Raw genomic sequence first — 19420 nt, 5'->3', positions numbered from 1 at the left:
CTCTCTAGGCAAATGAGGAATTGATCGAAAGCTGCGGACGTTGAGACAACGCAAATATGCCTGGAATCTTGCCCATGAAGGTGATTAAGGTGGGATCGAGCGCGCAGAGCCGTATAGCCCAGGCTTGCGATCGTTGTCGCAGCAAGAAGATAAGATGCGATGGGGTTCGGCCATGTTGTTCGCAATGCTCCAACGTCGGCTTCGAGTGCAAGACGAGCGACAAGCTTAGCCGCAGAGCCTTCCCACGAGGATATACAGAATCCTTGGAAGAAAGGGTTCGTACATTGGAGGCCGAGGTGAGGGAATTGAAAGATCTGCTGGACGAGAAGGATGAGAAGATAGACATGTTGTCGAAAATGCATTCGAATCGACGTCCATCCATGTCGCCCGGGACGCCGCCTGTCGATGCACGAAAAGAAGCGGCCGCCATGCCAGTAAAAGAGGACGTATTTCGTGTCCAAGCCTCGCCGTTGCTGTTGGGAGCTGAAAATTCAGACTTATATTTCATGGGGGCTTCCAGTGGTAGAGCTTTTGTTGGTGCGTGGCTCGTCCCTTGAATAGCTAATCGTATCTGATGATCAATAGACGCTTTCAAACGTAGAATACAGGAAAGTGGCAAATCCCTCGCTGGGTTCAACATGGAAGCTTTCCTCAACATTCAACGTAATAACCCATCACTCTCGCAAATACCAACTCCAAAGAGCTCGACGACGCCTCCTCGGATATTCTCGGATAGATGCGTCAATATCTTCTTTCAGGAATGGGCACCACTCTTCCCGGTCCTGCACAAGCCAACTTTTCTCCGGTTATATGAGGAGTACATGTCAAATCCACAGCAGATGGTAGGGTCTCACAAGTTGGCTCAACTACACCTTGTATTCGGAATTGCAAGCCTTTCTGGCGACGTTCCAGACCGAGAACACGTTGCGCTTTGCGAGTTCCAGTGGCGCTTGTCCCTCGAGGCAGTTCTTATGGAGACTTCACTTGCGACACTCCAGTGCCTCATTCTAGCTTTGATTTATTGCATCTCCAAGGCTGATTACGCCCGTCTTCAACATTATAAAGCAATTGCTGTCGGTCTTTCGCATCGTCTTGGCCTGCACCAAAGTCAGAAGCGATTCTCGTTTGGCGCCCTCACAATTGAGACTCGCAAGAAGGTGTTCTGGACTTTGTATACTATTGACTGGTAAGTTCAGCGTCGCGAACCATGGGACTCAGTTAACATCCGTAGCTTTTCTGCCGCTCTACTCGGCCTGCCAAAACTGCTCAAGGAAGAAGATGTACATTGCGAGTATCCAAGTGACACAGACGATGAGGCAAGTCAATTTCCCAGTTTTGTGGAGTTTCGATGTCCGGAGCTGAGACTTGTGTCAAAAGAAACGTGTGCTACCACATGTGGGACCCCGGCTCCTAAATAGCTCCCAAGCTCTTTAGATTTCTACCCCAGCTTACCTTTCTCTCATGCTAATTCTTCGATAGTATGTAACCGAGAAAGGCTTTCAACCTACTCTGCCTGGAGAATATACAAAGATCTCAAGCGCACTTGCACTTTTCCGCGCATCACATATCTTATCAAAAGTATTGGAGCAAAATTACCCAGCTGCTGCAGCGCATGACCTTTCACTCCAGTCCCTTACAGTTCTTGAAAATGAGTTGAATGAGTGGTCTGAAAGCCTCCCAACTCATCTCAAGCTTACTTTCGTGCAAGACAAGCCATCAACTGATATGACTGGGAGTCGATCAGCATTACTGGTATATTCAGAGTCTTCACAGTATCTTGTAATCAATGCTAACTGCGATAGTCACTTGCTTTTTACTACATTCGGAGTTTGATTCATCGTCCTGCTATTGGCTCTACATTAGGCAGCAAGTCTTCGTCATCGGTGATATCTCTCGCTGAATCTAGCAAGCGGATCATTCAGATAGTGCAGCTTCTCCAGGAGAGAAACATGTCATTCTCTTTCTGTGTGAATAAAAATGAGATGCTTACTCTTTGTGGCTTAAGCCTCCTCTACCAAGGTCTCGAACTCAAGCAGGAAGGAAAGCTGATGCAAGACGGTCAACGTTTGGTTGCAGTCGTGATAGGATACCTTGAGAAGGCTGGGGCTCCTGGGGCGTCTGACTTCAAGAAGCTTGCTGCATCTTTGGTAAATCCAGATTCTCAGTCGAAGACTGTGGCTGCACGAAGCCCTAGCATCATGCCAGCTACCAAAAGCACAAAATCTACGCCATCTCCATCTGTTAGCAAACAACAACTTCGTCCTCAAATGCATCGACACGGAAGCGCTAGCATGAGCGACACAGATCTCTTGTCTCAACAAGATAAGCTACGGCGTGCAACTTTACCGAACATTGGTATGAATCGCCTCGACCGTCATTATCATCACGACCGAATCTCTACAGAATCGGATCCTTCAGAAACGCCAATGCCAAAACGAGAATATCGAGGTTCAGCTCCACAGATGCCAACCGTCTTGAAACGCGCATTGAAGAACGACAAACCTCCCAATCTGGATTACCTTTCTCTCAATAATACTCCCGTATCGTCACAACCACAATCACCAGTTCAATCTCGAGCTCAAAATCCTCCTCACATGTCCCATAATTCCGATCATTCAAATAACTACTCGAACCCGGCCTTGAATACCAACACCAAAACAGCCGCAGCATCACCGACGGAATGGGAGGTCCTCCTCGGCTCACTAGACGGAGGTCAGAGCAATCTGTACGATGCGATTTATGGAGGGCCCGCTTTGTCACTCACAGACACGACGACCTCTAACTACGGAGACTGGTCTCCTGACTCTGGTTGGGACATGACTCCTATGACAATGAATGACTTTTCCGCGCCAGGACCCGCACGAAGTGTGCTAAGTCTCAGTGAGGAGAGTTTAAGTTCTGGAGAAGATCTTTCTACGAGCGATTTGGGCATGGGTAGTACACAACAAGAGTTCAGGCACACTATGATGCCGGGCTCGGTACCGAGTGGAGAGAACTATTTACTGGAAAATCTGGAAGGACCTTTTGGATTGTAACTCTGGTTCTGGATTGGGAATTGGAGCTTTGGCGTGCTTTCGGCGCTGGGATTTAAAAGGAGAGGGTTATTTCGCTGGCTGGGATGGTAGCGTTAGTTAGGGGCAGAGGGGGTCAATGGGGAAACAGGAGATGTGAGGCATTTGTTTATTTCCTGGCCTAATTTTGTCTATATCTATTGCGACGAGGTCTATTCGCCGAACGGAACATATTGCTTTCACCCTATAACGGCCTATATTTATGACAATGTCTATTGTAAAGTCATGTAATGTATCTTATTATCTTTACAACTTTTCAACCACTCCTGACATGCATCTCAATCATTCTAGATGCCCACTTTACTTTACCTACTTTTCTATACCTTAAACCCCAATTTCCCTATGACGCGTCGTATCGGGTCGAGTCGTGTGTAACCTAGGTACATACTGCAAGGCACGAAAATGACCCGCCGAAGTGTGTGACGACATTCGAATTCCGGGGAAGGGAAGCTCTGCTCTACTCTGCTGTATCGCACACTTGATATCACAAAATTACATTACATTATATTTCAATAACACCAATAAAACCCTTCTCTTCTCTTCTTTTCTATCCCCAAAACCCGAGTCAATTCACCCAACAATCAAACACCATCCATCCATCTATCTACACAACCAAAAATGCACCCAGTAAAAGTCCGCACTGGTCGCTACCTCTTCTCACGCGCAGCCTTCATATCTTCTAGCATCCGCCGCAGCGAGAATATAAACATAGCCGCGAAAAGAAGGTACCCGGCGAGATGTCTCAGCTCGATTGCTGCGTGGAATAAACCTTCTTTCCCTCCTTCTTCTTCTTCTTCGCAGCAGCAGCAGCAGCATTTTTATACAAGTATAGCTTTCAGCAAACCAGTACACGCACCGAGAGAAATGGTCAAGTTGCCTAGCCACCGTCTCCTGGCACGGGCGTTTTATCGTGTTCCGGCTCCGGCTCTGGGTCTGGGTCCAACTGGTGCTGGTGCTGGTGCGAGGGCGTTTGGAGCGTCGGCTGGGAGGGGGGAGAAGGAGAAGGAGAAGGAGCGTGAGGAGGGGGTAGGGGCCAAGGAGCATGTGCTGGAGGAGGGGGATACTGTAAGTTTTATCCGTTCGTTCGTTATATTGAGTTATATTATGCCTAATTACTCACTTGATGATTTTATCTTATCTTATTACCTTTCATTTTTATATGCATACTGATTCCTCTTGTGGACATAGCATAATGTGCAGCACGATGCATCGCGGGAGGGGAAAGACGAGAGGGCCAAGGGGAACGGAAGTAGGGCGACTAGTGAGGGGAGTGGCGGGAGTAACGAGAGAGCTAAAAAGGAGTTCCCTGAGACGCCGGATACAATTGGGATGCAGGATGAGAGGGGAGGGAAGAATTGAGGGTGAGAGGGAGGTGTACTAGGCGTCCGGGAGAAAGATTGTTCTAGGCGTTACAGATTGGAAGGCTTTTGGTTGTGAGAGATTGAGTTATTGCCTACTTCTATGCTCTTGGATAAATGTCTATGAATATGTGAGGTATTCTAGCTATTATCCTTTACCGGATATTCTTGAGTGGGTCAATGCTCTCTCGATGAAAGGTATAAATCCTTTGGGGGCTCATAAGTAACATCTAGAGGTCTAATGCAAAAAGTCAAATCCTCGACTCTGCTATGTCCAAGAACTTTCCCCTTTTCACTCAACGCCATTTGCTATGCCATGAATTCCCTGTTAAACGCCAAATCCCACGTCATGTTTGCATCATGCTCGACCGACTTTGAAAGAGAGGATCTTGTATAGTTAGCGAGGGTGTATCATAGATGCGTGGTTATAACTCACATCATTCTTCCCAATTGCAACTAAATCATCCTCAGAAACCCTCACCCCACCTATCCCTTCAACATATGCTAGCGGAGCATCGCCAATGATTTTCTTGGCGGCATCCGCGACGGTAGAGTTCTTTTTCACCAGTATACAATCCCTAAAGACGGCATTGGATCCCGATGCGCCCGAAGAAAACGAAGATACGTTCTTGACGGGGAAAACCGGAACCAGACCAAGTAGCTCCGCAGCTCTGGAGAGGACTTGTACCACACCCGTAGATCCTACAAAGCCCCGAATTTAGTCTCCATTACCCCGGAAAATCGATATGAGAGACTTACCGAAGCGGTATAACACCATATCCTTCAAATTCTCTATCCGCGTCTTCAGCTTCTCATCCATCTCCTTCAGCCCGCCGCCCTCCGGATCCCCATCCGCAATGAGATCTTCTCTTGTATCCAGAAAGTCGCTGCCTTCTGTATACCTAATGAAGCCCTGCTTCGCCAATTTCCGCAAGAATACTTCAGAAATGGCAGAGCAGAGCACAATAGACTTCGGGTCTTGCATCTTGGCTATCTTGCTGATATTCTTGTCGGCGTCCGCATGATCGATTTTATTAAGCGCGATGACGGTAGGGAATTTCTCGTCCGTAAAGGCGTTGACCACTTTATCTATCGTCTCGTCGCTCCAATGTTCCAGCGGCTCTTTCAACGCCAGCTTGTCTAGCGTACGGGCAATCACGTTGGATGTAGATCCGTATCCTGAGAACTGTCCCTGTAGAGTCTCTACCGCTGTTGCTTTCACAGCTATGTGCCGCCTCTTAATAGACCCCCATTTTGTCATCAGATTCCCGCGAATCCATTGTACTATCTCGGAACGTAGCCATACGATATCTTGACTTGGGTCGTAGCCCCGCGTTGCTTTGCCCTCTGCGTCTGTTGTACCGGAGACGTCTACGACATGGACGAGCGCATCGGCGTGTCTCAAGTCGTCGAGGAATCTGTTGCCGAGTCCCTTTCCCTCATGTGCACCCGGTACAAGTCCTGCGACGTCTAGAAGTTCAATAGGTACTGAGCGTCGTCCGTCAATGCAGCTGCCATAATTCGGTTTACATCTATCGGATACATTGTGTCGTTTGCAGGCGCAATCGATTTGGAGGTAGCCAATGGCACGCTGGGGATCTATTGTTGTGAAGCTAATCGATATGCTCAGTATTGGATCTTGAGAAATGGTGGTCTGAGGTGGTGTCTTACGGGAAGTTGCCTGGGAGGGGTTTCGTGAGCTCGAGGCCTTAGATTGAGGGACACGGATTTTACCCACCGACTTTCGAGGTCGCATCAGTTAAACTGTTTAATGTTGTGCTTTTGCCCGACGAGGGCTTGCCTACCAGGCCTATGAGAGGCTCTCGGCCCATGTTTGGTGTTGTAGAGTGGTTGGAGGGTTTTCATTTGGGAGGAAGCTTGAGATGTTGGCATTTTTATCGATAAGAGATTGATGTGGGGGTGTTCGGGTGGGTCGGGTTCTTGTACGGCAAAGAGTCATATACCACACCACTATGAGACTGTCAAGATGAATGAATTGAGGTTACCTAATATAAATGAAAAGTCTGCAATAACTCAATCGAAACCCAGTAGATTGGTGTATTTTCTTATATGGATGTTGTTTCAAAGAAAGCTGAGTTATCAATAGGTGTTGACTGAAACTACTGTACTGATACCGGTACTACCTACCTATGTAGGTACGAAAGTACTTGGTAGGTGGAAAAGAGGCTCTGTATAAAGAATACCGAAACGCCACACTAAGACTAGTCGGGCCTTTATTAGTACCTACGTAGGTAGTATTGAGGGGTTGAAGCAAGTACCGGTACTCGAGTAGATAGCTAATTTGGTAAATTACTGCAGTGGCACCATAAATATATACCCATGCTTAAATAAAACCTGTTCCTGAAGTTTCAGTCTTGTGTGTCGAGGAGCTACTCTGCCAAGATTTGACACTTCCGGCAGCCAAGTACTCGTAGAGTCGTAGGTAGGTATAACTTGGTCGGGAAGCTCGGAGGCTATCCGGGAGACGGCTTGTTGTACCTCCGTATACCTACGGTGGTATCAACAAGATCTTCCAGTCATTCGGATACTTCGTACAAAGCTAAAAGTAAGAAAACTAGAGGGGCAATCGGACTTCTCATGACAGAAGAATTGCCACTGGAGCTCCGGATAACTGTCATGTGAGGACCAAAAGCTTCAGCCACACTCGACTGCGCCACATCTCTACGTACTCTGCGAATCATATACATGGGAAGCAATCGGATCAACACTTATTCAGCATGAAGGCGAGGCTGTGAATGGTTTAGCTGGGCTGCGTAGCAATTTCCCAACATTCATGGGCTGGCTGGGTTCCTGGCTTGTTCTGTTGTCATGACGTAGCAGCCTAGCGTGGAAGTCAAATGGGAGTGACGGAAGGGAAGGTACAGTACATATAAAGAAAACATAGGACGCAACCGTTTTGTTGTTTTCTCTCTTTCACACACACCATCCAACTCTTGCCTTACATCGCTCCTCAAATCTTCAACTACTACAAATCAAACCACACATCCTTCCTCCAATCCACACACAGTACCAGCAAATCCATCAACATGCCTTTCACAGCTTCCGACATTTGCAAGATCATCTTGGCTGTTTTCCTACCACCCGTAGGAGTCTTCCTTGAGCGCGGTTGCGGAGCAGACTTCCTCATCAACATCCTGTTGACCGTCTTGGGTTACATTCCCGGAATTATCCACGCCTTGTATGTACTTTTCTCATCAAGTTGTCCGCAGAAGTCGCAACCGTTTCCCCACCTGGGAATTGCGATCTGAGACAATTGTCGATCTCTAAATGGTCACTAACAAGCACATTAGGTACATCATCCTGAAGTATTAAAGCTCTCCGGCGGGGCCTCCAACAATCTTCACATCGCAAGAGCTTCACCATGACGAAGATCGACCCCCCTTCGCTACCTGATCGCACTCATGATTAAGGCGTTACGCGCATCATCATCATCAATCACCCCACTACTTGGCACGGCATTATCGGCTGCTGGACAGGAGCTCTTTGCACATGCACCTGCACCTGCACCTCGAAATCGACTAGGTGCTGCAGCATAAGCACAAACCAGTCTTGGTTGGATGTGACGATGGTTTATTTGAGGGGTTGGGCATTTCCTTGGGTTATGAATTATGTCTGCATTCGAGCAGACTGAATGCTTTTCTTAGTTTTTGGTTTCTGGTTTCAGCATGCTTCTTGCCAGTATGTCTACGGACTGCGGCCGTTTCGGAATGGGAGGCATCACATTATAACCGTAAATTAATAAGGAGTCGAATGAATTTTGATCTCTTCATGTTCTCTCGCTGGTGTGAGTGCCTTTTGCGTGACATTATCGTGATTTGTATTTGTCCTAATTGAGATGGATGAAAAAAAGTTAGTCAGTAGCGCATTTGCCAGAGAAGCAAGCATTGACAAATAGTTCGCGTCATACCTGCCCTCTCTACGTGGTGGAAATAATCGGCCGATTTTGGCACCCTTCTAAAACTCAAACAGCTTGATATATATAGGTCTGGTGGGTAGAAAAAAATTATTAAAAATAGACATTATAATATTCAAGACGCGTAGATACTATTTTTAATTTTCTACGATTTTCCTATATACTTTTAATTATAAAAATTTATAGAAGGGGAATACAGGCGTTGCGCATCGGCCAAAATCGGCCGCTTATTTCCACCACGTAGAGCCTGCGCCGCCAAGGCACGAGACGAGCCCCGCCATGTCATGTGATATCTCCCTAGTGGCACTAACGGCCAAGCGAGAAACTCTTGGCACCCACAGAAAATGACCCAAGAACTTTTTCCTTCCAACACCAAGAACGACCTCTCAATCACCAAATCAACTCATCGGCGCAGGATCATATCTCTTTGCGACCACCAAACTCACAATGGCACCATCAACAGTACGTAAATGATCCGCTTTGCTGTTGGCCCGCCTCTTGACTGAGGTTGCGGCGTGATACAGTAGGCTAAGATTTATGGTGTTTGCAGAAGTCAGGCTCCAAGGGCAAGCAGGCCAAGGTCACCCACAAGGTAAGAAACATTCCAATCCAATCCTTCCTCCTGTTACATTGCTATTGCTCGCGCAATGCAAAGGGCAACCAGGAGTTGGGAAGAGAAGAAGAAAAAGCTAAGACCTAGCCACTAGTTCATCATCAACGCCTCGCAACCCGCCAGCGACAAGATCTTCGACGTCTCTGCCTTTGAGAAGTTCCTCCAGGACAAGATCAAGGTCGACGGCCGTGTTGGAAACTTGGGCGATGTTGTAGAGATCAAGCAGGTCGGCGATGGAAAGATTGAGGTTGTTGCGCACATCAACTTCTCTGGACGTTACCTCAAGTACTTGTACGTTGCTGCCCCGAGCCCCGACTCATATATGGTTTTTCTTTCTTTAGATGAAAAGAGTAGAAGCTAATTGAATTCTAATTGCAGGACAAAGAAGTTCCTCAAGAAGCAACAGCTGAGAGATTGGCTCCGTGTTGTGTCTACCTCCAAGGGTGTCTACGAGCTCCGATTCTTCAACGTGGTTAACGATGAGGCTGATGAGGATGATGAGTAAATGGAGATTAGTTGACGGGTGGATATCACGCTAGGAAGATATCGAGGGTCATATCGCAGAGATAGCTTGTCAATGCTGAATCGCTGTGTCCCTACCAAATGGATTTTCTTGCAAAAAGTGATATGTTCGAATGCTTTTGTGTCTAAATTCTATATCCAACTGGCCACGTCTTACATCTACCACATCTATATCCTAACGCCTGATCTAATCCCCGTCTATATATGTCTCTTGACTCCCACACAACGCTCTCAGTATATGTCTACCTTTCTAAAACCCATCAACCTTAATCCCCTTCTCCTTCTCCGACACCAACCTCTCCTGATTCACCTCCACCCACCAAGCATGCGTCGGATCACTACTAATATTCTTCCCCTCCTTATCCATCTCATCCCACGGCTTCGGTGCCAAGATATAATGCACATTCTTAACGCTCTCATCCCTCCAAATCTCACTATGCACCGTCTCCCACCGCAGTGTCTTCAACGCATTGTAGATGTACGGCAGCGGCACCCAGCACCCCTTGAACAAGTCACTCAGCAGAGACTGGTCCGCGAAATCCATGTCGATGGCCGCGCCTGAATTCATGTGCCCCACGATTAGGTCGTAGACTTCTTGGGACGGGTTCACGACTTGCAGACCGCCGTTCATGAAGCCGAGGGGCCCAACGGCTGGGTCTGGGCCGGTTGTTTGGGCGATTTCGGGGGTGGAATGCTGGGATGTGAAGGCGCAATTTGCTGGGATCCTGTTCCAGATATCAACATCAGTATTCCATTCCATTCTATCCCTCACTTCATTTCATAGTTACTGTGAAACAGAGAGGGAGAACTCACCAATCGGCAGGATAATGCTTCTTCTTCAACGGATTACAAACACACGCATGCCCCGCAGCAAAGACCCTCTTCCCCTTGCCCGCCAGCGCCGGCGCATCAAGCTCCATCTCCATCAGCTCGTCCATGTTCTGCATGACCAGCATATCGCTATCCAGCTGCACGACCCTGTCGTACTCGACCAGGCTGAACGGCGTCAGCTTCGACCAGCAGTCGTAGAAGCGCGGGTCGGCCGAGTAGTCTTTGCCGGCCGAGGGCAGCAGGTAGGGGACGTGCTGCTTGGGGATCCCGCGCGCGTCGAGCACCGCGTGGCCAGAGGCGGGGAAGGCGTCGGTGTATAGGGCGACGAGGGGGTATGCGGAGTTGTGCTTTTTGAGGGAGTAGTCGAGGGTTAGGAGGCCGGAGAGGTATGCGGTGTTGGTTATTAGAGTCGTCCAGACTACATCCAGCAGGTATCTGTAAGTAGATGCTCTTGTCTAAAGGGTACAACATTACAGAACTTGCCTTTCTTGGACTCGGTTGCTCTCTTGGGTTCAGCCATGATTTGCGGTATGTATATTTGCGTGTTTAAGATAGGAGTTGATGGGGGGATTATATCCAAAAGTTGTAAGTGTAGATGTATATGTATATGTATATGTATATGTATGGGAAAATGAGTTGGCCAGGTTAGAGTCCTGCTAGCAGCGCATATTGGCGTTGAATCTTTAGTCGGTCCTTTATTAATCAACTCGGAAATAGATGTAGCAAGAAGACGCGTACTTGTACTTCAAAGTGTCAGAGATGTTGAACGACGATGTTTGACGATTTTCTGCGACAACCCCACTGCGGGCTTTGGAGGGGCAGTTTACTCCGTAGAACTGAACTCGGAGTGGATTCCGCCTTAGATAAAAGTCTTGCAGGGATGTCATGTCGGAACCCTACCGTGCCTCGAGCGTGCTTGTAACCCCTGGTGGACTATTTATTAATCAGACGAGAGATCACCCACTCACTCACTCACTCACTCACTTGATTTCAAACTTTCGTCCGAGCTTGAGATTGAGCAGGCATTTTCCTTGAAGCTGCTCAAACAAACGTCGATTAGATCAATCTTGATGTTCACTATTTCGGTATCAGTTGAGTGTCTTGAGTGAGTGTGTGACTGGCATACTGTATGTCTACAACGGGGAAACATGCGGTCGCCGTTTCGAGGAGAACAGGGCAATCCGAGAATCCAGATGTGGCAATGGAGAAGAATGAGGGTGGTAAGAATTATAGGGGCTTTGTAGCTGGTGTTTTCTCGGGCGTTGCGAAGTTGAGTGGTGAGTATCTATCTTGCTTTATTTACTTTACTCCCATCCTATCTACAGTAATATACTTCCAGAAGCGCCAATTGCTATATACCCGTCCCCGTTTCCTCTCATACCTGCCAAATTCCCCCAACCAATACTTTGTACTAACATCATCCCCAGTCGGCCATCCCTTCGACACCATAAAAGTCCGCCTCCAAACTTCAGATAGCACCCGTTTCTCAGGCCCCCTCCAATGCCTCCTCTCCACCGTCCGCAACGAAGGCGTCCGCGGCCTCTACAAAGGCGCCACTCCCCCCCTCGTGGGATGGATGTTCATGGACAGCATAATGCTGGGCTCCCTAACATTCTACCGCAAATTCCTGCACCGCACCCTCTTCTCGCCCTCCCAAATGGCCGGCCTCCCATCCCGCGACCCCTCCCTCCCAGTCCACAAACTACCCACAGTAGGCCACGCCCTCGCTGGCATCATGGCCGGCGGCACCGTCAGCTTCATAGCCGCCCCGGTCGAGCACGTCAAAGCGCGCTTGCAGATCCAATATTCGAGCAAGAAGTCCGAACGCCTGTACAGCGGCCCCATCGACTGCGCGCGCAAGATCTATAAGTTCCACGGCCTGCCTGGCATCTACCACGGGCTCTCAGCCACGCTGCTCTTCCGCAGCTTCTTCTTCTTCTGGTGGGGCAGCTATGACGTCTTCACGCGCCTACTGTCCGAGAAGACGCAGCTCAGCATGCCGGCGGTGAATTTTTGGGCCGGCGGGCTCAGTGCCCAGGTTTTCTGGATTACGAGTTATCCGTCTGATGTTGTGAAGCAGCGCATCATGACGGATCCGCTGGCGGGGGGACTTGGGGATGGAGAGAGGAGGTTTGCGAATTGGAGGGAGGCCGCTAGGACTGTGTATAGGGAGAATGGGGTGAGGGGGTATTGGAGGGGGTTTTTGCCGTGTTTTCTAAGGGCGTTTCCTGCGAATGCTGTGGCGCTTGTGGCATTTGAAGGGGTTATGAGGCACCTGAATTAATGTGTTAATAGAGGCCGGTAGGCTGCATTTGTAGAGGCGTTTTGGGGGATATCCACTCTGTACTATTGTAGATGTAGATGTAGAATATACTAGACAAGACAATCCCACTTCGAGAGCTCTTTTTCAACTATTTGGATTTTGAGAAAGTGTCAAGGAGTCAATATATTCGGATATTGAGGGTATCAAGGTTTTATTTATTACAAGAAAGGACGTCTTCCGTCGTCATGCTATCCATATACTCCTAGGCATATGGCCATTGCAATTTTCATAACGCCGCCCAATGCCTCACTTGTCTTTTGCCATCCAAATCTTACATTGTACCATCTGCCTCCAAGAGCCAAGCCTTCGCTAGGTCCTTTGCTAATCCAAGTCTTAGGATTCGCAGCACATCATCTCCAGTGGTCCCAGCCGAGACACCACGTCTCCAGTCCCATCCACGCTTAATATTGCCCTTGACTAGAACCCCGCTACCTCCCATCGACTGCTTTAATTGAGAAGCAAGCATTGAGCTGCCAACCATCGAAAAACTGCTCGTACCACTTGTGTTTGACGTCGACTTCCTCAACATGTCCGTTGGAGATGACCCTTTGAGTCCCGTTGCCGACGCAATGACAGTTTGCAAAAATTCCATGCAAGCTGAATACACCCGTGGTCCGACTGTTTGAATGTCTTCGATGGCCTTCAATAGGATATCAATCTGTGACGTACTGATTGTCAAGTTCGGCTGGTTGACAAAGACCATTGCCTCTCCCAATAACGCCAGGAGAAAGTCTACGCTGACAACAGCACCACGCTCCTCATCATAAAGACCACCTCGGATATTGTCGTCAGAACTGGTAATGACAGCAAGTAAGGCTGCTGCTGCTTCCGATTTTCGTGTAACGGCACCCTTCTGAGGCTTCAGGCCTTTCGGTAACAAGACTTCTTCATCTCTCAAATCGTAGAATTTCCGTAATGTAGCATAACCGCTAAGTAGTTTGTGGAGAAGTTCCGCTGCTGGAACATCCATCTTCGAGAGGTCCGTAAGCGTTGTCTTTGGGGATGATACCAGACTCCTTAAATAATTATCCATTTCGGCATCCGGAGGAAATGCCATTGATTGAACGAGTGACAAGGAGATGAGTAAGTCCAAGACATCTTTGACTTTGGTCTCCTTATGAGCAAGTGCATAATACCAGAGTGCCTCGCCATAATTATGTGAGTCTTCCGCCAAGATATCAGCGTATGACTATTTAAGATTAGTATAACTCTCTGAAAATCAGGAGTAAAAACATTACCTCTGCCGAAGCTTCAGCATGGCGGGTCATGCCAATATCAATTAGGAGAACCCAAAGCTTGTCAACTGTTCCTGCAGAATCCAAATGGAAATCGCTCAAGAAATTTCCCACCATTTCCTCAGAACGAGCAACTGAGTCAAGCCTACCTAGAACAGCAATTGCCAATTCCCATCCCTCTCTACTTTGTTGCCGGGTTTGAGATGCAGCTGTAGACTGAAGTTCTCCTCGGTTGGTCAAAGACCTAGCATAAATGATAAGGGTCTGATCTTTGATGCCGTCTGTCTTAGAGGGTGAAGAATTGATTCCAAGCAGATCCATATCGTCCTGGTCCAAGCTTCCCATGTTGATGAGGCTCTGTGGCTCGGCTGGTGGAAGCCAACCTCCAATGGAAGCAACTTCGGCGACTGCAGAAGAGACCGGGCCGGACCAGGCTCGTAAGAACCCTACCACTGCCTCATTATCTCCATCGATGAGCGAAGCCAGGCCAACTTCGACGGGATTCAACGTATTGACTTGGAAATCTGTTGTGTCGCCCGTCACGAGCGCAAGTGCCTCTCGAAGCCTACGTAGGTAAACCCCGTTATCACGAGATTGGCCCAAATATGAGCGTCGATTGTTTTTGCCTCCATCCCACCACAGGACCAAGCCAACGGTGGCTTCACACCAATCCTGGGCATTTGAAATGACAGCAGCAGAATCTCCCAATACAAGACTGTATAAAGTCAAGAAATTCTGGTAAATACTCCACGGTACCTGGCTTTCAGCTTTCCTTGCGATCGTACTATAAGTACCCATAGATGACTTGCCAAATCTATCTGAGACTGTCGATGCGTTGTGACCTCTGTCTTTTCCTTCGGCGAAGTTTTTCAGATCTTCAAGAGATTGTGAGACCCGTAGACGAAACAAAGTCCAGTCACTTCCCCGGGTGTTCCAATCACCGTCTATTCCGGGACACGTTGAGAGAGCAACGACTGCGGCGCTAGCGACTTTCTCAATGTTGATTAAAGATTGTCCTGTAAATCCCACTTGGCCGGACAGATTTCTCATGTCGTCCATTCCACCTCTAGCGTGCCTCCATCCGGCATCCTTCAAAGTATTGATGACTGAAACCATTTTTCCACGCAGGATGCCATTGAATATAGCACCCCAGAAGAGCTGATGGTTAGCAGGACTTGGCCTATGTACTTGGATTTCGTCAAATTGTGACGTGTAAGGATCATGATACGCGCCCAACCATTCCACTAACACTCCTGGAATAGCCTTGGATCTTGGGCTCGGAATGGCTGATGGGTGAAAGGTTTTTGCTGTATTTGAGGCCAGGGTATCCAATGAGTGATGAATGTTCAATGCGAGGCCTGCTAAGAAGTTGGCTTTCGCGAAATTCGAGGCTCTGGGGCCTGGACCGATAGTAGCTGTATATTCTTCGGAACTGTATGTGGCGGTTCTACTTTGATAGTCGGTCCAGAGATTTGTCAACTCGCCAGATATCTTTCCTAAAGTATGCTGTAGAGAGTCATCACCCTCTGTTTGAATACCCTCCTCATAAAGATTTGTAATTATAGCCTCAGTGTCCAAAACTAGGTCGTCCGATTCCTCTACGTTCGGCACTCCTATCCGTGTGTACATGTCCTTGGCAATCTTTCCGAAGATGGAAGGTTTCGTCGCAGCTGAGAATGAGTCTTTCAAGCTTCGCATATCTTCTTCTTGAGTTTTAACCAGGGCACCTGGTGTACCAAGTAATAGGTCAGAACTGCTGCGTTGCGCGTATCCATTTGATCTGGCGCCAGATTGATCATCGTTCATATCTTCATCTTCTTCGTATGAAGCATCATCGTCCATCATTGCATTGGTATCCTGGGTGTAATCTTCCTTGAGACTTTGGCGAAGGTCGTCATCCTCGTCCATATATTCTCCAGTGTCATCGCCCTCTTCATATTCTTCTTCTTCACTATCGTGGGGAGCGTGGAAGCCTCTTTGTTTGGGTGGTTGGAAAACAGAGTATTTTGGTGTTGCTGAAGAGCTTGCCGAATTCGAAAAGTTAGACGAGTTGAAAGCGTCGAGTTTGCTTTGCGATGGGCTGAATGTGCTTTGCTGTGAAAACGAGAGAGGCTTTAAAGGACTATTGGCACCCAGCATCGAGCTTCCAAGAATAGAGGATGGCGGTGGACCTGCTGGGGTGAAAGATCCGGCAGAAGAAGGCGGCGGCCCAGCCGGGGTTGTCGAAGGGTTTGATAAGCCAAATATATTCCTGCCATTGCTGGATCTTCTGTCTGGTGTTGATGGCGGGCTCGAGGAGTAAGGAACTTGATAGGTCATTGCGGCTGGTTTGCTCCGCAGAGCTTAATATTCTAGGAAGAGATGAATCGAGGCCGTTGTAAATATGCGCAAGAGTTGTTACAGTCGTCGTGGAGTTAGTCGCCAGTATGCCTGTCTGTTTGTTGATGCGCCGTAGATTTTGGTGTTGGAGGTGGAGGTGTACCTCTGTACCGGGAATATTTACAATAAGCTTCTAAGGCTACCAATCAGGGAAGACGCGCTAACGCGGTTTCTTTCCAGCGCGTCGACCCCACGGCAAGCGCGACGACACTGCTGATGTTCTGGTGTTCTGAATTCTGAAACTTTGTATTTCTCCATCTCTAAACACCCAGACCCTTCCTGTTCTTTATTTCTAATACCCATGTCGCAGTAATGCCTAGGTGCGTCTAACACTTTCCTTTACCGCAAGCTTGACTGACACAAATCAATAGAGAAATCATCACTGTACAGGCTGGACAGTGCGGCAACAGCAGTGAGTGCTGACCTCTTTTACAAATTTCGAGTCCGAGTCAAATACTCATTCATAACTATCCTATTTAGTCGGGAGTCAGTTCTGGCCACAACTCTGCCAGGAACATGGCATAAGTCAGGATGGGAATCTGGAGGACTTTGCGACCGAGGGCGGAGACCGAAAGGATGTTTTCTTCTATCAATCTGACGACACGCGATACATTCCCCGAGCAATCTTGATCGATTTAGAACCTCGAGTGCGTTCTTCAGGCCGGATTAAGAGTTGTGTTATATCTAATAAGTCAACAGGTCCTCAATGGCATCCAGACCGGTCCTTACAAAAACATCTACAACCCTGAGAACTTCTTCGTTGGAAAGAATGGACTAGGTGCGGCTAACAACTGGGGTGATGGATATCAAACAGGAGAATTGGTTCATGAGGAAGTCATGGAGATGATCGATCGCGAGGCAGACGGCAGTGATTCGCTCGAGGTAAGCCGTGCAGGGATATAATGGAAGGACATAGCTAATTCTGCAGGGCTTCATGATGCTTCACTCGATCGCTGGAGGAACCGGATCTGGTTTGGGGTCTTTTCTTTTGGAAAGACTGAATGACCGCTTCCCAAAGAAGATTATCCAAACATACTCGGTCTTTCCAGATACCCAAAACGATAATGTGGTGGTACACCCATACAACAGCTTACTCTCCATGCGGAGGTTAACCCAAAATGCGGATTCGGTAGTTGTACTTGATAATGGCGCTTTGTCTCGTATTGCGGCGGATAGATTGCATGTCCAGGAACCCTCTTTTCAACAAACCAACCAGCTAGTACGTATGCCTCTATTCTCAACTGCAACCAAATTAACCTTTATAAACAGGTATCTACAGTCATGTCAGCTAGCACAACACCCCTACGATACCCAGGCTACATGCACAACGATCTTGTCAGCATTGTTGCCTCACTAATCCCTACCCCGCGATGCCATTTCCTCATGACCTCGTACACACCATTTACAGGTGCTAACGTCGAGCAAGCTAAGACTGTTCGAAAGACTACCGTCTTGGATGTGATGCGTCGCCTACTTCAACCCAAAAACAGAATGGTATCGACGATTCCTGGGAAGAAAAGCTGCTATATCTCTATTTTGAACGTGATTCAAGGAGATGTAGATCCCACCGACGTTCATAAGAGTCTTCTTCGTATTCGAGAACGGAAACTTGCAACCTTCATCCCATGGGGCCCAGCAAGTATTCAAGTTGCACTAACCAAGAAGAGCCCATACATCCCAATGAATCATAGAGTCAGTGGACTCATGTTGGCGAATCATACTAGCATCGCTACCGTAAGTGTCTGTACTCATGAAAGGCCTTCGTACGCTAACAACTTTTATAGTTGTTCAAACGAATTGTTCGCCACTATGATACCATGCGCAAACGAAATGCCTTCATGGAGGGTTATAAGAAGACCGCTCCGTTCGCGGATAACTTGAACGAGTTCGATGAAGCAAAGGAGGTTGTGACGGATCTTATTGCAGAATACGAAGCCGCAGAAAATGCAGATTATCTGAATCCTGAGGGCGACAAGGCGGCGGGAGAGGCAGGAGACAAGCGGGTGTCGTGAATTTACGGGCTATGAAAAGATCCAAGCATTTTCGGAGTTGGGGTTATTGGCGCATAGGGGGATTCTTTGATGTATATGGAAATGATCACGGATACCAATTTGTAGAGAAGTCTCGTGACTACCTATCCTTTTGTTAATTCCTCAGTCATCAACTTCAGGCCACCAGTTTTCCCCTGGACTAAACGTCACTTTTAATTCAACACGGTATGCTTTACAGTACCTATGATCTCAATCGGCATGCAAGGCCCGCTTTAAATGACATAGTTTAGCATGCTGGAAGCTTCAAGAAAAAGCCCAAAATAACTGTTGAGTTTCAAGTCGAACTTTCAACTATAAAAGTCCACGAACACGACTCACTATTACAAGCACAAGCACAAACTTCATTCAGATAGTAAAATACCTTCCAAATACTCACAGCTCCAAGTTCAAGTAAAGCTAACTCCAACCCAGAACAATCCTCGAAATGTCGAACCAACAACAAAGCAAAGCCGACCTCATCGCTGAGCGTCAAAGCAACCTGCCCCTTCCCGAAGAACCTCCCGTTGCGTCTGACTGGAACTCCGCCGACGCCCGCACAGTCAATGTCTCTGCCAGCGAGCGTCAATCCGAGATCTCCACCGGCGATGCGTCGTCGGCCGGTTTGAGGGAGCCTGCCACCAAGGGCAGTGGCGTGAGACAAGAGGGGGGTGCGGATTTGAGTGGTGTCGGAAGACAGGGGAAGGATGGTCTAGATGGATTGCCAAAGGATGCGAAGTCTACGTAGACTTTGAAGGGTGTTGATGGGAACGCTTGGGGCTACAATGATAACTTGGTGATGGCGAAACAGCTTGAAAGCAGCCTGCTGTAACCAACTCAACATAATTAAACCCATAAAGCTCCGTTAATGCCTCCTACTTAGACTTTTGTGAATCTAATCACTGTAGAAGTATTAGAAGTCTTTCCTTTCGTGTGGCAAAACACATGCACGTGACGAGATTGCCCCTCGATTTACCCCTCGCTTACATCTCGCTAGGAGCTCTCTCCGCTGATGTCGTGATGGAAATCTTGGATTCTGGTTTCTACTGTATGATCGTCGTCTAATGTCATGTTCCCCATACAAATTGCGAATCATTTCATCACATCATCACCCACATCGGACAAAA

At 48.0% G+C, this 19420-nt stretch overlaps 9 protein-coding genes across 9 annotated transcripts; 6 read left to right on the top strand and 3 right to left on the bottom strand.

The window, feature by feature from the left end:
* Positions 1-56: 56 nt before the first annotated feature.
* On the top strand, positions 57-3035 carry acu-15_1 (Transcriptional activator protein; the record flags this gene model as incomplete). Its single annotated transcript, XM_031145055.1, has 5 exons — positions 57-537; positions 586-1186; positions 1232-1280; positions 1480-1752; positions 1803-3035. The coding sequence occupies 5 exons, from the start codon at positions 57-59 to the stop codon at positions 3033-3035; spliced, it is 2637 nt and encodes an 878-aa protein (XP_031009980.1).
* Positions 3036-3935: 900 nt separating this feature from the next.
* Positions 3936-4430, top strand: LHYA1_G000060 (uncharacterized protein; the record flags this gene model as incomplete). Its single annotated transcript, XM_031145054.1, has 2 exons — positions 3936-4136; positions 4260-4430. 2 exons carry the CDS (start codon positions 3936-3938, stop codon positions 4428-4430), a joined length of 372 nt encoding a protein of 123 aa, XP_031009979.1.
* Positions 4431-4738: 308 nt separating this feature from the next.
* Positions 4739-6261, bottom strand: SPBC428.15 (putative GTP-binding protein; the record flags this gene model as incomplete). The annotated part of the gene is made up of 4 exons (XM_031145053.1): positions 4739-4801; positions 4866-5131; positions 5189-6067; positions 6168-6261. 4 exons carry the CDS (start codon positions 6259-6261, stop codon positions 4739-4741), a joined length of 1302 nt encoding a protein of 433 aa, XP_031009901.1.
* Positions 6262-7476: 1215 nt separating this feature from the next.
* Positions 7477-7762, top strand: PMP3 (Plasma membrane proteolipid; the record flags this gene model as incomplete). Its single annotated transcript, XM_031145052.1, has 2 exons — positions 7477-7628; positions 7741-7762. 2 exons carry the CDS (start codon positions 7477-7479, stop codon positions 7760-7762), a joined length of 174 nt encoding a protein of 57 aa, XP_031009902.1.
* Positions 7763-8810: 1048 nt separating this feature from the next.
* On the top strand, positions 8811-9481 carry rpl22 (60S ribosomal protein; the record flags this gene model as incomplete). The annotated part of the gene is made up of 4 exons (XM_031145051.1): positions 8811-8825; positions 8914-8955; positions 9071-9267; positions 9355-9481. The coding sequence occupies 4 exons, from the start codon at positions 8811-8813 to the stop codon at positions 9479-9481; spliced, it is 381 nt and encodes a 126-aa protein (XP_031009897.1).
* Positions 9482-9748: 267 nt separating this feature from the next.
* GOLS1_1 (Galactinol synthase) lies at positions 9749-10849 on the bottom strand (the record flags this gene model as incomplete). The annotated part of the gene is made up of 3 exons (XM_031145050.1): positions 9749-10223; positions 10312-10747; positions 10804-10849. 3 exons carry the CDS (start codon positions 10847-10849, stop codon positions 9749-9751), a joined length of 957 nt encoding a protein of 318 aa, XP_031009898.1.
* Positions 10850-11458: 609 nt separating this feature from the next.
* mcfL (Mitochondrial substrate carrier family protein L) lies at positions 11459-12613 on the top strand (the record flags this gene model as incomplete). The annotated part of the gene is made up of 2 exons (XM_031145049.1): positions 11459-11606; positions 11757-12613. The coding sequence occupies 2 exons, from the start codon at positions 11459-11461 to the stop codon at positions 12611-12613; spliced, it is 1005 nt and encodes a 334-aa protein (XP_031009899.1).
* Positions 12614-12923: 310 nt separating this feature from the next.
* Positions 12924-16206, bottom strand: NUP85 (Nucleoporin; the record flags this gene model as incomplete). Its single annotated transcript, XM_031145048.1, has 2 exons — positions 12924-13841; positions 13891-16206. The coding sequence occupies 2 exons, from the start codon at positions 16204-16206 to the stop codon at positions 12924-12926; spliced, it is 3234 nt and encodes a 1077-aa protein (XP_031009900.1).
* Positions 16207-16578: 372 nt separating this feature from the next.
* Positions 16579-19041, top strand: tbg (Tubulin gamma chain; the record flags this gene model as incomplete). The annotated part of the gene is made up of 8 exons (XM_031145047.1): positions 16579-16586; positions 16638-16678; positions 16747-16913; positions 16966-17148; positions 17195-17485; positions 17536-18000; positions 18051-18274; positions 18729-19041. 8 exons carry the CDS (start codon positions 16579-16581, stop codon positions 19039-19041), a joined length of 1692 nt encoding a protein of 563 aa, XP_031009893.1.
* Between the last annotated feature and the right edge of the window lie 379 nt (positions 19042-19420).

Source organism: Lachnellula hyalina (assembly GCF_007821495.1).
Source record: "Lachnellula hyalina strain CBS 185.66 chromosome Unknown contig00001, whole genome shotgun sequence".
In the NCBI taxonomy this organism is placed as follows: domain Eukaryota; kingdom Fungi; phylum Ascomycota; class Leotiomycetes; order Helotiales; family Lachnaceae; genus Lachnellula; species Lachnellula hyalina.
This window is presented reverse-complemented; position numbering and strand designations above follow the sequence as displayed.